General features: G+C 36.2%; 1 protein-coding gene across 17 annotated transcripts in view; it reads right to left on the bottom strand.

Moving 5' to 3' along the window:
- The window catches only part of MEF2C (myocyte enhancer factor 2C), a 171845-nt gene that overhangs the window by 72506 nt on the left and 80986 nt on the right, over nt 1–18353 (bottom strand). For all 17 annotated transcript variants that reach the window (XM_041753823.1, XM_041753817.1, XM_041753807.1 and 14 more), the window contains one exon: nt 7422–7625. In XM_041753823.1, the coding sequence (XP_041609757.1) occupies nt 7422–7625 (204 nt within the window). The remainder of the gene's footprint in view (nt 1–7421; nt 7626–18353) is intronic.

Raw genomic sequence — 18353 nt, 5'->3', positions numbered from 1 at the left:
GTGCATATAACTTAAGTAATCTAACGTGCACTTTATGATTTTCTTAATAAATAAGATGTGAAGCAGCTTTTCATGTTCATAAAATGCATGTAAATTAAGCAAAAACCTTATTTTTAAAAAGAAATGAATCTTCAAGTTTGATATAAAAATCTACTTGGTAGTTATGACAAATATGAATACATTCTTAGGCCCATGTCTTCTTTTTAGACTTTGAGGAATAAATATAAATGTGATTCATAGGGACTAGTAAAAGTCTTTTAAAGACACATAAGCAAAAATGAACATTACGATTCAGTAGAAATTTGCAAAATCTTTTTTTTTTTTTTTTTTTACAAAATCATGTTTTTCCCTTTTCCTTGAAAGCCTTGACACTGAAGGTTTAAATCTTTATGGAATATACTAATCCTTTCTTCATTTTTCACTACTATCTACTGAAAAGCAATTATATACTTGGTTTAACAGAGGACAGGAGAGCTACTGAGCTACTCGCAATAAGAACTATTTTAATTATATTTTATAGTCACCTAAGAATTTTTAATGTACTTCAAGAATATTATTTCTCTAAGTTCCTTCAGAAAGAAAAAAACCTGCTTTTCTGAAGAAATGAAATTACTAACAATAAAGTTAAATACTGGTTCATGTCGCTTCAAGTAAATTTAAAATAGTAACAAGAAAGGTCTACCCCTTTTCCGTTCACAAGCTTCACATCTAAAAAACAGCACACACTGCTTAGCTCCTTGTCAGTCTGGACAACTTGCAAGTGCTTTCTCACCAGGTAGTAAGTTTACCGATTGACTCTGTGGTTATTGGTTTAGGGGTAAAATATGTTTTTAGTTTGACACTGAGTGTTTGGTTCCAAATTGGTGTCTCTCATAGCAAACATTTATGTTCTGGATTCTAAAATCTCACGGTTACGTGGTTCTTTACTTCTGAAATGCACTCCTCAAATTCTATATTGAAGAGAACTAATCTTGGTGTTAATCCGGGAAAACAATTAGTTTAAATGCCTCTCTTTTCGCATTTCAATCTAGACCAGTGCTGTTGCATGGAACTTTCTATGATGATCAATACATTTTGTATCCTGTCCCACTTGGCAGTCATTAGCTGCGTGTGGCTACTGAGCCCTTGAAATGTGGCTACTGCAAGTGGGGAACTAAACTGGATATCTTATTGCCCAGTTTTAATTTTAATTTTAATTCATAAATGTGAGTAGTCATATATGGCTAGTGGTTACTGTGTTAGCAAGATATAGATTTATAGTTTCTTGATTGTGTTTTGATAAAAGTTGCCAAATTTTAATCAAGTTTTGTTGGAGCTAGAAAAGTATTTTTCATACTTGAAGTAACATTATGCTGTATGATAATTACTTGGACATATCCTGTTATAATTGTCTCCCCCTATTTATTCTACAAATATATTCTGAGGGTCTAGTATTCTCTAGGCCTCACATGAAGTTGTGGAGATATGATGGTAAACAATATGTGCACAGTCCTTTCCTTCCAAGAGTTCAAAATCTACTATGGAACAGGCAACTGGATAACATGGTGCTTTCATGGATAAAATACAATTCTAACTCTAATACAGAAAAAACACTACTACGAGGTAAACAGGACAGTTCAAGGATGGCTTTCCAGAAGTATAAATTGGAACCTGCCTTGAATGAAGGATAAATGAAAGCTAAGCAAAGGCCTAGTAAGGAGAGTTAAAGACAAAACAAGTTTGGAGAAGCTGAAGAATATAAACATGTTTTGGTGGCTCAAATATAGGATGGCAGTGGTGGGGGAGGGAAATAGCAAAGGGGGAGGCTGTAGAGGAAGATAAAAACAGGCCAGATCATGCATGGCCTTGAGAGCAATCTTAAGGACTAAGAGTCCTTGAGGGGCCTTGTTTATGTTTATATCTCTAGGAATTCCAAGGCACATATCACATGGTAGGAATTCAACCAATCTTTGTTCAGTGAATGCATAAAGAAATAAAAATACAACAAGTAACCAAACAAATGAGTGAATGTGCATGATGGATATTAAGGGGGGGCATTGTTATGGTGAATACCAGATGCTGTATGTAAGTGAAGAGTCATTAAATTCTACTCCTGAAACTAATATTACACTATATTTTAACAAACTGAAATTTAAATAAAAACCTGAAATGGAAAAAAAAAGAAGCCTATGGAAAGAGCCACATGCTACTTCATTGCACACACACACAAAAAGTACCCACGTGTAATATAAATCTATGTATCTACAGTATTCTGTAAGTATAGATATACTATAGATATATATTTTTAAGTAGGCTCCATGCCCAGCACAGAGCCCAAGGTGAGGCCCCAACTCACAACTCTGAGATCAAGCCTGGAACTGAGATCAAGAGTCAGATCTCAACTGACTGAGCCACTCAGGTGCCCCTTATATATCTAATATTTTATAAGTATAAAATTGGTACCTATTTAATTAGTTCAGATATAATGAAAGCTCAAGTAAAATAAACATATTTTCATATTTTACAACTATTCCCACATTTGATAATACAGAATTTGTAACAAAGTTCATTTCCACTATTTGCTGCATTTAGTTTTCTTTTTTTTTTAAGATTTTATTTATTTATTCAAGAGGGACACAGAGAGGTAGAGACAGAGCAGAGGGAGAAGCAAGATTCAGATGAAAGAAAATAAAATTTCATATAAATATTATCTTATTCTCCTCTCTCCTTTTCTCCCTTTATCTCTCTCTCTCTCTCATCAATCTTCTTGCCCATTTGTGCATCTAAAAAAAAAGTAATCCTTCACTGGGGTAGTTGTAAATCAAAGATTTCTTCTGGACAGAAGAAGTTATGTCCATCTTTTTGATTTCCTAGGGAGCAGCAGAGGGCCCCATGTTCTATTTCTCTTCCACACTAAAGTCACTTGACTCTTGGCCCAGACGGGATGAGCAGCTCAGCAGAATCACTGAATCACTGAGGGGTGACAGCTTCCCTCCTGGCCAGGTGCTAAGTGACACTCTCATATAGGTTTTGTGGTTAGAAAACATGTGCTGGATAGAGAGGTAACCTGTCTGGGACTTCTGTCACTCCAAGGACCACCTACAGTGATCTGGTGATCAAGGACTTGTTTGAATAACGTTTGTTAAATTGTTTAGCATATGTCTTCCTTTCAGTAGCTTCTATTACATTCATGAGGTTATTGCTCCTTTGCCCTCCAATTGTTCCCAAGCTGATTTTCATGTATGTTCTACATCCTTAATAAGAATGCCTGTTTTCTGCTGTTTCAGAATCAGCACGTTGTACAGCGCTGACTGTAAGCTGACGCTTGCTAAATCATTGTTAAGAGAAGGATGGCCCGCAAGCATGCACTGTGGGCCTTGCACTCTTCAGGTCATCCTTAAGTGCTCAACACCACATTTTCCTCTACAAATAGAGCCCGACATGAACTGTGAGGATAGGAAGGCAGGTAAGGGAACCAGGAGTGGAGTGGAGCTGCCGTGGAGCTCAGACAGTTGGAGGAGATAAAGGGGGCAGTTCCCTTAATAGCATCAGAATCCCTACTGAATTTTCAAAGCCTTGTAAGCCAGCATTTTGGGTAAATATCCAATATACTTGTCACACAGTTATATAAAACAGACTTTCTTTAAAGGAAGTGCTTTTAATACAGTAACTGTTTTTGTTTTTTTAAACCAATGGATTAAAAACTTAACACATTTACCAAATCTGGCATATTTATATATTGTATCTAAACAGATATTCAAGCTGCATTATAATATAATAATAAAAAAACCTATCTCGGTCTGTCTATTAAGTCTTTGTCTTTGTGCCATTGTAACAGTAGTGCTAATTATCAAGCAAAGACATGATAATTACGCAGAGCTTTTTTGCTAAAAGAAGGAATCTTTTTCAACACCCACGAGCTGCACAATTTCCTATGACCCTGTAACACTACTCTGGTATGGCCCAGAAATTTGTATTTTGGTCTGAATGCTACGAATCATATTATTTCCCTTTCTTTGCCAATCTTTTTTTCTTGTGAGTAAACTGTTTTTGGAGGGTTAAGGGAGAGGGGTAATGGTCCAAACGGGAAATATAAAACTAATGACCCTTCATGAAACATATTATGCTCCTCATTAAACCTACTCAGTTAAACGTATTCCATTAAATTAAAATAAATAGGATTTAAAATTTTACCCAGGAGTAGTAAACTACCTTAACTCTCAACTTTGTGTTAGATTCATTCTAAGGATGAATCCCTCAAATCCCTGATGTATCCGAGGTTCTCAGCCTCCAACACAATTTATGTCTTTCTTTTCAGAGGGGGCAAGGAGCAGAGGGAGAGGGAGAGAGAGAATCTTAAGCTGGCTACACACCCAGCACAGGGCCTGATGTGGGCCTCAATCTTACAACCCTGAAATTACGCCCTGAGCCGGGATCAAGAGTCAGAACAGCTGAGCCACCCAGGTGCCCCCAACACAATTTAGGTCTCAGTGCTGCAGAGGTTTTCAAACTTAGTGTATGTAAGAATTACTTGGGGGAATTTGTTATAAATGCAGCTTTCCAACCAGATTCCCTCTTTTCCACCAAGTATTTCAAGCATAGTGATTTCAGTGAGCTGCACTTTGAAAAATACTCTATGCGGGGGTGATGTAAATTTTATCAAGCTTACGGATCCCGCTTTACTTCTTCCTCATTTATGTTAGTGCTAAAGTGGAAAAGCGAAATAGGTGAAGAATGTGTGATTCAGGTAGTTGAGTAGGACCAATTTATAACATATTCTGTTTATCCAAAGAATCAAGCCATCCCTAGGTTTGGTCTAGAAGCCCCAGACTGTCTTTTTTTGAGAGGTTCAGAGCTTTAATTCATTGATATAAAATACAAGATAATGGACCTACTATTTTACTCTCTTTTAAAACTACTGATTTTTAAATAATTGTGTTCCAAAGGACTTTCAAATTCAGTGCCTTCATTTCTAAGATGGGAACGCTTCAGCCCAGAGAAGTAGCTAACTTGTCACACAGTAAGAATGTCCAAGACAAGGTCTCAAATACAAGTCCTCTGACCTGCAACCCAGTGTTCTCATGGCTCAGTTACCCATCTGCCCAAGAATATGAACATCTTTGGGCGCCTGGGTGGCTCAGCGGTTTAGCGCCTGCCTTCAGCCCAAGGTGTGACCCTGGAGACCTGGGATCGAGTCCCGCGTTGGGCTTCTTGTGGGGAGCCTGCTTCTCTCTCTGCCCATGTCTCTGCCTCTTTCTTTCTGTGTCTCTCATGAATAGATAAATAAAATCTTAAAAAAAAAAATGAAAGTCTTGAGATTGTGAAGTTCTCTGTCATCTTTATTTTATTTTTTTTAAAGATTTTTAAAAATTTATTCATTCACGAGAGACAGAGAGAGAGGCAGAGACATAGGCAGAGGGAGAAGCAGGCTCCCCACAAGGAGCCCAACGCGGGACTTGATCTCAGACTACGGGATCACGCCCTGGGCCGCAGGCAGATCAACCGCTGAGCCACCCAGGTGTCCCTCTTTGTCATCTTTAAATCACACATTATATTCCTGACTAAAGCTCTCAGAAAATGAGTTTTCTAGATTCTTAAGCTCCTTTAAGAAAGTGAATTTGAAAAATCAACATATTTTTCACCTACTTTACTACGGTTCTACTGCATTTCACATCATGTTAAGAACTGGGCAGTTTAGGTGTAATGACAAATTCCAGCTCAACTCTGTAACCCTGCAATATCTGCTGTAATGGTTTTGGTAATGAGATGAAGTCTTGAATATAGAGTTGTTTTTGTTTGCGACTTATGTTAAATGTGTGTAAGTGCACATGGACACAAACTCACATACACAAACACACACACAAAAACACCTATGAGATTTGACAATCAATTCTGTTCATATTCATGTTTGTCTATGTACTTTCACAGATATATGTGTACATGAAATACATAGAAGGTAAGTATTATAAATGACCTTAAATTTCAAAATCAAGGCACACAATTAAAGTTATGTCAATGAAAAACTAAAGTGATGTTCAGTAAATGCAAATCTTCAAGTGTTCTAAACATATACCACATTAAGTCTACTTATTCACTTTTATTTCTCTGAAATTATTTGCGTGGCCTTATTAGGCCAAAAAAGGTGATTAGCTCAATTTATTTATTTTTTGTTTATTTATTTTTTAAGTAGGCTCCACACTCAGCAGGGAGCGCAAAGTGGGGCTTGGGCTCAACAACCCTGAGATCAAAACTTGAGTTGAGATCCAGAGTCGAATGCTTAACCGACTGAGCTACCCAGGCACCGCAGCTCCGTACTTTTTAAAAACTTTCAAATAAAGGCAAAGAAATGAAAATTAGTCTTAGGCAACTATAATAGGTAAAAAGAAGATGAAAGTGAGAGACTGATTAATTTGGTCATGATTAGCGCTAAATTCTTTCATAATATGGAAGAGTCTAAAGTAATGGCAGGAATAACTTGTACTCTGGCAAACTGATGCTGAATACATACTTCTGAAACATTCATTAATTTTACTTTAATTCTAGGAAAACAATCATAATCACAACCTATGTAACCTTGAGGAGATAGACAGGTGAGGGAAACAGACAGATGGGGACAGTCCTCAATGCACGTCTTTTTGGGTTTAGTATTCACTGCTTATGAAGGGTACTATAAGGCAGTAACATTTAAACAGGATACGAGCAGGAAGTGTTTAACTGTATGGCAATGCTACTTATGCTAATGAATCAAAAACATTTTTGAGTTTTAATGTGACGCTTATTTATTTCTGGCACAATAAAACATTTCAAATCTAATTTTGATAAAAACACCCAGCTAACATTTAGAAATTCCTTCTCATCATATTTCTGATTCCATGTATATTAACAATGCTACACTAAGTGATATAATTGGGGGAAAAAACATTTCCAGCAGAATAATTGTCTTTACCCTTTCAGTAAGAATGCATTAGGAAGAATGAATTAGAAGAGACAAAGTGAAAAACTGAAGTAGAAGGCTGGGGTGAGTTCATTTTTAAATACATTTTTTTCTTTGACAATGCTGCGACACTAGTCTATGCCTAAAAATAACTCATCCAAAGTAATCGAAAGCCCTCTTTTGGCCACAATTCCTTAGTATGGATCCTGATACAGTCGCGGGCAACAAAGATTCAAGGAGGATGAGGGCAATATGTTGACACTGGTGCCTGATTTCTAGCAAGGCCCAGATATACGTTGTCCCTATCACCGTATCACTCTAACTCGTTTTTGGCAGGAATAGAAAGGGTGGAGCACTGTTGGGGTGATGACCAGGGGAACATCTGAGGGGATACTTGGGAAAAGGAAGCGGTGTGTGTGTGTGTGTGTGTGTGGAAGGGGGGGCGTCCAACCACCATGCGGCCCTGCCACTGGTGGGGAGGGTGCGCCAACCACACATGTGCTCTCACCTCCACGATGTCTGAGTTTGTCCGGCTCTCATGTGGCTCGTTGTACTCCGTGTACTTGAGCAGCACCTTGTCCATGTCAGTGCTCGCATACTGGAACAGCTTGTTGGTGCTGTTGAAGATGATCAGTGCGATCTCACAGTCACAGAGCACGCTCAGCTCGTATGCCTTCTTCATCAACCCAAATTTCCTCTTTGTAAATGTCACCTGGAAAAAAAAAACAGGCAGGTTTTGTTTTTTTTTAAAGGAAAAGAAATCGCTTTTTTTTTTTTTTCAACAGTACTTCTTTTCCTTTGTGAAACAAAGTGTGTCGTTGTCAGAGCCCTTGGGCACTAGCACATTTGGAAAGAAAGCAAATAAATCTAAAACTAATTTCTGCTTAGAATTTGAAAAGTGTGATTTCTAGCTTGTTGCTGAATGTGAAACTGTAAATGCCAGATTTAATGTAGGGCATTTTAATGAAGGTGACCAGAGAACTATTCATGTTTTTTGGAGCAATTTAAGATTTGAGAAAATTAATTTCAGCATGGTTAACATCTTTCCCAATTATAAGTTTGGAGCTCATTTTTTGACCACGTGAAGACTGGACGTGACATTATGAATGCAGCATTTTAGATGTGTGTTCAGAAATTCTTTGTGTGTTCAAAACTTTTAAAAAATTGTTTAGTTTAATTGAAAACACTCGAAGGGATTAGACTGCTTTCAGACAGTGCTGTATTCTGTTTTCCAGAAATAAGCAGAAAGTTGGGAAGTACTTTAGTCATAATACTGTTAGGGTTCTGTTTTCAATCTTTTGTGTATCTTTCTTCCTCTCTCAGGCCAGAAACTGTATTGTTATCTTTGCCTTTTTCTTCTTTTAATCTAATCTATTACCAAGTCCCATAATTCTTTCCCCTGAAATGTTTCTCAGGTTCACACTTTCTTGTCTATTTCCCAGGCGGCTCTATCATTACCATCCTTATCAGTTTCCTGTCCTAGATGATCTCCCTGTCTGAAATCATTCCCTCCTCAATTCATCCCCAATCTTCAAACTCACTCTTCCCACTGCCTTTCTCCTGATGAGCCGTCTGCAACCGCTCTGACTTTGAATACTTCCTACCTGGCAAGGCTACCAAATGCAAATAAAAATCACTATTCCCAATTTCATTCCTCTCTTGATTACACTCCAGTCTGCCCACCAAAACCCGTGGACATTGTTAACTGTAAGCCTGTATGTGGTCCAGCATTTCCCAGCAGGTGTTCCGTGGAATATCATTTCCATAAAATACTCATGTCCCAAATGTATTGGGCCATTGAACTTTTTGTCCTGAGGCACGCTGATATAGTAAAAGCTGGAAAATCTTTTAAATTTTGTTTAACCTGCCACCCGAACCTATTGCTGATAGAATGTTTGTTTCCTTGCTTACTTATTTACTTAGAGGACCAACTACTATCATTTTCCAAAGCTAGATTTTTTGAGGCACTTACTCTGGGAAATACTGATGAACTTAATTTAGGTGAAAACTTAAAATTTTTCTCACCTTCAAGACTAACCCATTTTGCAGAGGCCAGCCTAGTTTTATCTAATACCTATTTGTGTGTAATTTCCAAATCTAGATTCCCACTCCTCTTTTTTTCCTCTCCAGACACCCAAAGGATGTCTTCCAATCTTATGTCTATATGAACGTCCTAGGAGTTGCTTAAACCTCCAATGCTTAAGCTCATTATCTTCATCCTCATATCTGCTCCCTCTTCTAGCTTGGCCATCTCACAGTAAACTCAGTCACCCAAACTAGAGACCTCAGAGTGAACTTTGAATCTTACCCTGTCCCACACACCTAAATAAAAGTGTTGACAGGAGCTGTGGGTGAGCAGACAAAAAATGTGACCTCCTGGTCAACTCAATCCTCCACACTTTGTTAATACTGTTTTACCTATCACCCTTTATTTTTCTTGACTAGCACTTATCACATTTCATAATTTGTATATTTTTGTGTGTGATCATTTGTTTAATGTCTGTCTCATCTACAGTGCATGTTTCAGAAGGCCATATGCCATTTTTATTTTGCTCGCTGTTGTATGCCCAGTTCTTGGAACGGCAGACACGTTTGGGCACATGGTAAAGATCTGCAGTATAAAAATGAAATAGGGAAAACTATTATGTGAGTTTTTAGAAATATCAAATTGATGTATGTCACCTAAAATTATGTGATAGCTTTTCACGTGAAATTTTTTTAGCAATTCCTAAGTAGAATTTTAAAAAGATAAATCTATACTTAACAATGATTATGTTGTTTTACTACATTTGCATTAAAGGCAGCATGGTAGAAAGGGAACAACACGGGGCTTGGATTCAGAAGACCCCAGATTTGAATGCTAACCCTGTTATTTGCTAGTCATGAGAAATTCACTTAACTTCTTTGAGTTGGATTTTTCATCTGTAAAACAGAGAAAACATCTACTCTTAGAGTTGCTGTGAGGACTGCATAAAATAAACAAATGTACAATATTAAGTAAGCACAGCGCTTAACATTGAAGCTCAATAAACCCAGTCCCATCACTTCATTGATTTACGGAAAAGGAAGAACTTACAAAATATGCTTATGTTGCTGGCTTTGAAGAGGCTACTGATTAAGGCTATTTGAGGATTTCATTATTCCTAATACAAAGATAAAGCTGAAATATGGAATCCCCTCTGATCATTCTTTGGAAAATATGGTATTTATCAGCCCACATCAGCTATCAAGATCTACTCAGATATGTTATTTTACATTTCAACTTGGGACAATTTTTCTTTGTAATAATTGCCAATGTCTCACGTTTTGTTTTATGTTTATTGATTGTCTTTCTATGGTGTTTCTAATAAAATACGCCCAGTGTTTTATTTTCACATCTTATTGTCACACTACTTAAGAAACTTTTTTATTCTAGTTTATTCAGATGAGTTATGATTGGTATTAATAATGAGTTAAATAAAGGCTATCTCCCTGGAATTGATAAAGAATCATAATAATTACATAGATTTACACCAAATGTCATTTAATATTTATTTTATATGCAATTTAGTTACGCAGATGTACTTGCACATTGGTATTTTATTTAGTGAAACAGTGTACAGAGTAGGTTCAATAAGAAGGCACTGGCCCAAAATACTTTCATATATCTAAAACCACTTTTAATCAGACTTTCATAACCACAAACTGTAGGTGGAATGTCTCAATACAGTATGGTTTCTGTTGTACTCAACCTCAGAATTTAGCACGTTACAACACTCACCATCAAAGTAAATTTCAGCACAGAAATATCATTAAAGCTACTATTTGTGTTTACTTTTAGGTACTCCTCAACTTTTGTGTAACCAAATAGGCTTCTGGATAATGCATACTTATTTAATAATACCTGTCAAAAAAGTCAGCGCATATAGCTTCTTTTCATTAAAACTGCAAACTGAAATGGTGCTGACTGTATTAAAGCATTTAAGAAAATATCTTCAAAATCTACTCTTAATTGCTCTAAATTTAATTCTGTATTATGTTCATACTCTTCACAGCATACTCAAAATGTATTTTATAATGCTTTTTCTCATTGTGCAGGGTTAGATAAAACTGTTTTTAAGCATTAAGCTTTCTAAAGAGACCTGGGATATTACTCTTCTTTAAAATATGCCACTCAATGACAAAGATTGCAATTCAGAGCTTTTATACTTAAATATAATAATGTATTGTAATGATTACATTTTTCATAACTTGACAATAATTTGTAATGGGGACAAGTCCATTTCTATTTAAATAACTTATTTTTAACCTTAGGTGAGATAGAAAACTGTTTTTATAGTAGTTAGCAAGGAGATGCTCTTTTCTACTGTTTACATCAATCAAGGTGCACTGACAAGAGAATAAATCTAGTATTGTTTAGTGGACATTATAACTCGACATTTTATTTCCAGAATTAGAGACTTAATATGTAATATATGCATGGAAAGCAAAACTATTCTATAAACACTGACCATTTTATTTTTTTCCCTTTACTTCTTGAAACAGTCCCAAATATAATGACCATGTTGCAGTAAGAGATTTTAATATTAAGTTTTATAGTGACTTTGAGTTTTAAATCCTAGCATAAAGGGCAGGCATCACACATCCTATATTTATAATTACTCTAGAACATATTAGGTATAATCAGGAATTGAAATTAGTTTGAAATTGAGAAAAGACACATTCATTAAATATAGCTCCATACAACTTAGTTATAAAGAAAACTGGTAAACCTATTTACAGAAACAAAAATAATTCAAGGAATTTTTATTGAGCATTTTCTTTTTTTTAAAGGTCCTATTTATTTAAGAGAGAGAGAGGGAGAGAGAGAGAGAGCGCGCGCGCGCAAAGCAGGGGGAGGGGCAGAGAGAGAGGGAGGAGCAGATTCCCTGCTGAGCAGGGAGCCAGACATGGGACTTGATCCCGGGGCCCTGGGATCATGACCTGACCCAAAGACACCTGCTTAACTGACTGAGCCACCCAGGCACCCTTTATTCAGCATTTCCTATACAAATGCTAAACAATATTTATTCACCATTCTCCATTTCAGACATTTGTGCTAGGTGCTGGGGTTTCTATTACACATATATCTCCCTTGTTCATGCCTCTTCCTCAGGGCTGGGGAAAAAATAGTCATTTAATTCATTAAAGCTTAAAAGCAATTTTCTTTATTTGAAGCAAAATGCATAGTGTTATACTTTCAGTCATGTGCAATGATCTGAAATTGTATTTTTATCTAGTTAGGTGAATTGTTTTTGTTTTCTGACCAACTTTTTCCCTAGACTGAACAAGAAAAATAACAGTAGATGTTAACCCAATCAAGATGAATATGAAATGAAACCTACCATATTGGTTATTTCTTGTCTTGTACTCAGTGAAAGCTGATTGTGATATTATGTCCCTCCCCCTTTCCATCTGGTTGCTGGCAGGCTCCCAATCAAGCTGAAAGGCTTAAATTAGTTTAAATGCCAATTTCTTCTATGAAGCTTTCATTGTTAAATTCAGATAAAACTCATTCCTCCCTCATTGTCGTCCTCTAAAACTTTTTATAAACCTTTACTATGAGACTTACTCTAATATTATAGAGTTGGTTGTTTATGAGTCTGCCTCTCCTATTGGCTTTTGAGTTCCCCAAAGACCCCATCTGTGGCTTTATACAGACTGACCAGTGTACACTCAATCAACATTTGCGGAACCAGTGGATTATGGAATGGAAATAGTCTATTTTAAAGTCTGAATATTTGATTTGTGGCCAAATTTGATGAAAAAGATGAGGTCCTAAAAAATGGTGGCATGAAGTCAAAGATCCTCTCCTTTTTTTGTAGAATTAAGATAACCTTGATTTTATAGCTTTTGAGCTAAAATAACTTTTGTAAAGATTAAACTCATTTAGATTTTTTAACAATTATTTCAGCAGGATTTGCTGCAGGAGTTTTATTTTGTTTTGTTTGCTTCCTTTAAATTAGCCTTTTCAAGGTCTGAATACTTAAGGTTTTAGAGGGAGAAACCAGTTTTCAATTATGCTGACTTTCTATAAAGCTTGAGTTAGGTAGGATTTCAATAAAAAATTGCTAACAAGAAAAAAATAGTCTTAACGTCTCAATATAATTTTCTGCTAAAAGTACTTTTTTTTACTTGAATTTTTGATAATTTAATCTCTCAAAAATAAGAGATTTTTGGGTATATGCATTTGTTTTACTAAAAAGTTTACATGTTAGTGACAGGAATCTTGAGAGAAAGTAATTATACCTTTTGGAATCTGTAATAGAGAAGCTAGAGAATGGAGAGAAATACATATGTACATATGCTCTAGACTTCAATAAAAAGATATTTTAAAAAATTCAGAGAAAAGTGGTCTTTATTTCTTGCCTAGATGACTCATCATGAAGGATGATAAAGTGTGAATATAAAATTTTAATTTTATAGTCACAAGATACAGAGATAAAGGGGGAGGATCTAAGTTCACGATGACTACATTCTTTGAGCAAAAATTTATTGAACCTTCCAATGAGTTCAGATTTTCAAAGAACATGTATTTGGCAAAGTATTCGGTGAAGTCCCCATCTCAATATTATATAATTGAGACTGGCTAGTAGTAATTTAGGTGATTTAAATACAAATTGATTGATCAATGTTATGTTTAACGCAAAGTCTGTAGTAAAGCGCCACAGAGTTCGGTAACTTTTCTGTCTCAGACATTTTTATCATTGGTTTAGATGATGAGGCTTATCAGATCTGTGTATTAACATAAATTTGGTAGAGTCTCTTCCTATAGTTCTACAGATGAGAAAGCTGGTCACAAATAACATGATGAAATAGGTAATTTTAGTCTTCATCCATATTTAAAGAAATAATTCTATAAGCTCAGGTTGGAGGAAGATTAACATGGGAGCTGATTTTGGGGAAAGCTCTAAAGTTATTGTGTTCTATAGTGGGAATTAATAATTCTAATGATCTTCCGTTAGCAGTAATTAATCTTAGGACAATATTCAGTTCTGAGGATTGCACTTTAAGATGGCACTAACAAAATCAGAGTATAGGATGGCAAACAGGTTGATGTAGCATCTAAGAACACTTTGCATTAGAAATCACTGAGGGAATGTGGAATGTTTAATCCAGAGGAGGTAAGAGTGATATGCTGAATACCTTCCAAGATCTGAAGGCTTGTGGCCATGGGAAGAGGCAGATGAGTTAGTCTGTTTTATTCTACAGATAAGAACTAGAAAGCACTGCTGAAAATCTTTTATTTTGTTTTTAAGATTTATTTATTTATTTGAGAGACACAGAGAAAGAGAGTGTGCATGCAAGAGTGAGGAGTGGTGGTGGAGGGGAGGGGGACAGAGGCAGAGAATCTTTGCAGCAGACTCCGTGCTGAGCACAGAGCCTGCAGGCAAGGGCTGGATTGATCCCACAACCCATGAGCCCAAACCAAAAGCCAGACACAACCAAATGAGCCATCCAGATGCCTCTGCTGAAAATCTTTTGAGAGGCTGAAAATAGGGAAAAATCTAGTGAGGAGAAGTGTCAAAGAGGGGATCTAGTCTCATAAAGTAGGAAACAGCTCATGCCTGAACATATTCAAGTAGAGCTGCATTATCAAGGAAGGTTGAGGTATTCCTGAATTAAGCAAGAAGCTGGACCAGAGAAACCTTTAAAATATTTATTTCATATTTTAGTTGTTCAGATTCTATGCCTAGGTATAGCACAGATTTCTAGGTCAAGGGGAAGAGCTGAGTGAATGGTAATATGGTTCAAAACAAGAATTAATTTTTGCAATTTCATTCTATAGAATGCTTTAAGTTTTGGTTACTCAATCTCATATAGTATCATAATCACCTCTAATTTCTGTATGCCAAGAAGTAAAACAGAGTCATTTACATTTGTAGCTAGATGAGATATAAAGACTGTGAAGAATTTGAGTTACATATTAAATTATGGACAGTGCTGAAAACGCAGATTGTCCAGATTGATAAGATAGAAAATTCATATTAAAATATTTTTAAAGAAGCAGTATATATGAATCATTATCAGGGCAGTGTGGTATAGAAACAAAAACATGAAAATTAAAAATCAAGTATGAGGTCTATCACTTATGAGCTGTGTACTCTTGGGTAAATTGTTTAACTTATCTGAACTCTAGTTTCCTTATCTGTGGAATGAAGGCTATAGGAAGCATCTTACAGAGTCATGAGAGTTAACCTAGGGCTCTAATAAAAGTGAGGTGACTTGTTGACTGTGAAACACTATACAAGGCAGGTAGTATTTTTTTTCTGATGCATCAGGCTCAGTCATTTCTTGTTACATATCATAAAAGACTGCTGTCCTAGAACCTGCCAACTTGTGTTACCATTATTATGTCTAGACTAGAGTTTCTCTCTCAGCTAGACCTTGAACTTTCCTTGAAAGTTCAGAACATCTCTTTTCCAATCTTGTAACCTGAGGTCCCAGAACAATACTTGGCTAAATATTTGTTGAATGAATGGATAGATGGATGGAGGAATTACATATTTTTTTGCAATCCAAAATGAATCGTTAAAAATAAATTTCTGTGCATGTTCAAACTACATTATTGGAGATTTGCCCTGAGAGAGGAAAATTTCACAGTTATTTTCCTTTTTTGTCATATTAACTTACAGGGAAAACATGCATTTGGTAAAACTGAATAGTAGATATCTTGGACTGGGTCAAATTTTGTGTGGGGGTTTGTTGGTGAAATTATCCTATTTCTTAAACTTGTTTTTAGATAAGTGTTGACTTCATTTGGTGACTTTTTTCTAAGAAGTTCAAAGACCTTATAATAAGTTATCTCACTACATTTGACAGTATTTCTTTGAAGTTAGGATATGGCACAGTTCATCATTCCCATTTTTCAGATGATACTGTAAATTTGTGACATGAATTGCCTTATTCAAGGTCACAAAACTAGTTCCTGGATGAACCAGAAATAGAACCCTCTTCACACAAAATTCATTCTTCATTCCATTAGTCAGTGTTCCCTCTTCTAGATAACTGTGTATTTCAGGGGCTGATGTTCAGCACAGCTTGGATCCCATCAAATGTTCATTGAGCAGTGTACAGGTACATTAAGAGTGGTCAGCAATTCTGACTGAGTATGAGCAGAGTAGGGCATAACCTATAAATTAATGTAAGGATAGCTTTCTAGGTTAAAGTAAAAAAATATTAATAACATAAAAATTGAGAAGTTGGCTTCTTCATTCTGACAATATAAGCTCCGTGGACACTGTAGTCAAGTCTGCCCTCAAGTCGTCCAACATTCCCACTAAAGCCAGTGAGAACCACATGCATGCACTAGTGGGTACACACTAGTTCTATATTTATGGATGTTTATTTAAATTTCACAAAATCAGAAACATTTTGGTTGGTAAAAAATACAGGTTTGTTTACAGCCAGAATAAAAAAGGTGGGTCTCCGACTTACACACCGGCCATGTAAATATCAAGTTCTAAAAACAGAGGACAAGTCCTGTATCATTTCCTACTGGGCTGGGAGATTAGTTTAAATACTGTGTAATGGAAAGGGCATTTAATAATGAGTCTCCACGCCACATGTATGCCTGCTTCGTTTGCCCTCCCAATCCCAGCTCTGTTCATAAAGTTACCTAAGGAGAACTTTCCTGCCATAGTAACTGTGGGAGTCCTTGTACCTTACAGGAAAGAATTCCGAATAAGCAAAAGAAAAGACCCTTGGAAACAGCAGCTCCTCACATTTATGAGAATAATCGAGTCCTAACTCTAAAGAACTTGCATTGCATTACTAAGGGAAGCAACAATAATTGTATCTATGGGTTTCCAATACTTGTCTTCACCACTCAGAATACTGTTGGCTGAATCCTAATCGAACTGTTCAATGAGACTGGTCAATGAGTGGAGAACTTTTTACTCATTTCTTTAATTTACAAAGTCATATTAATTTCTTTGTTTTACAAAGTATTTGGGACTAACCTATCCAACGAATTCTACTTTCAAAGTTTTGAGGTTTTATTTTTATTTTTTTATCCAATTAGAATCATGATAAATATAACTCTCACTCACCCTATGAAAATATTTTAAATCCATTCCTCCTCACTCCCAGCATAGATTCTCTCTCAGTTTCCTCCTGGTTAAGGAAACAGAGTGACTAATGAGGGGCAAGATGGACAGTTCATAGATACAATGCACTCTCTAATCCAGAGCCACGAAGTCTTCCTATGTGTTTAATGGGTTAGAGATGGAGTCAAGAGTCTGCAACGACAATCTCTAATTGAAAAAAAAGGGAAATGCCCTCTTAAATGCTCTTTTCTTCCCCTGGCTTGTTCCTGACAGTAAGTAATGGTACAACTGTTCTAAACTATTCCTCTTCAATTTTATTTTGTTTAATTCAGTCTGTCATTAGAAAGGCTTGCAAGCTTTAGGCTTGATGATTACTCTCGGTGGGAGGAAGTAATGCCACTGCAGACTTGTGTTCTAGACAAGCGCTCCTTTATACAATGACGGGGCCTGCCATCGTAAATGAAAGGCTCTTTAAAGAGCAGTGAGGGACTCTTTTAAGCAGACTGCTACCATGTGCTTGTAACCCTCCAGCATAACTTGCGAGGATGAGACAGCAGTGTGTTCTGCTGCAAAGAGGACTATTGTCCTCGTTAGCCTCAAGCAAATTGAGCCGTGTTTCGCTGCAATGTAGCAGGATTTCCAAAGGTTTTCAGGCAGTAGTTCCTAAAATTCTGAACATAATAAAAGGATTAAAACAGGGGGCTCAGAGTGTGGAATTTAGAACTTTACAACCCCTCACCTAAGTCAACCCTCAAACACCAAAATAAAACTTTAAATTTTATGCACTACACACTACTTTGAAGAAAAATAATGAACAATGAGTTAGATTGCAGTTAAATAATTGAATGCACATGAATAAACTTGAGTGTTTTTTCACAGACTCACAGGGTTTGGGTCTTAAAACTTGTGGTAGCTGATTTTTGATGTATATGTTTACATGAGGAAAAGGAAGAAAGATGATCTATAATTATTAAACTTATCAGGATTTAAAAGATTTTATTGTGGTCCATTTTTAAGCCCAAGAATGTTCTGGATTTTAAAAAGAGACGAATATAACACAGTTTTTACTTTTTTCTATGTGCCATTCAGATCTGATTGGTTTGTTAAAAGGCTGATTTATTCTATGACTCCATCGACAGATTGTATCTCATATACATAAAATGTATCATTTGAATCTGAGAAGAATCAAATAAACCAGATTAATATTTTGGGGGCAAAAACATGTTTACTAGTTTAACAAAGCCAAAATGTACCTAAGGTAAAGGTCAAAGACTACTTCATTCCCTGCTGAGCAAATGCTCAGGAAGCACATTTGTCTACGTTTCCTGTCATAACAGGAAGAGTGTAACTTCTTCCTTTCCACGATGGCTTCA

This window comes from Vulpes lagopus, chromosome 4 (genome assembly GCF_018345385.1).
Source record: "Vulpes lagopus strain Blue_001 chromosome 4, ASM1834538v1, whole genome shotgun sequence".
Taxonomy (NCBI): domain Eukaryota; kingdom Metazoa; phylum Chordata; class Mammalia; order Carnivora; family Canidae; genus Vulpes; species Vulpes lagopus.
Note: the sequence above shows the minus strand (reverse complement) of the source record. Positions and strands in the feature narration are given on the sequence as shown.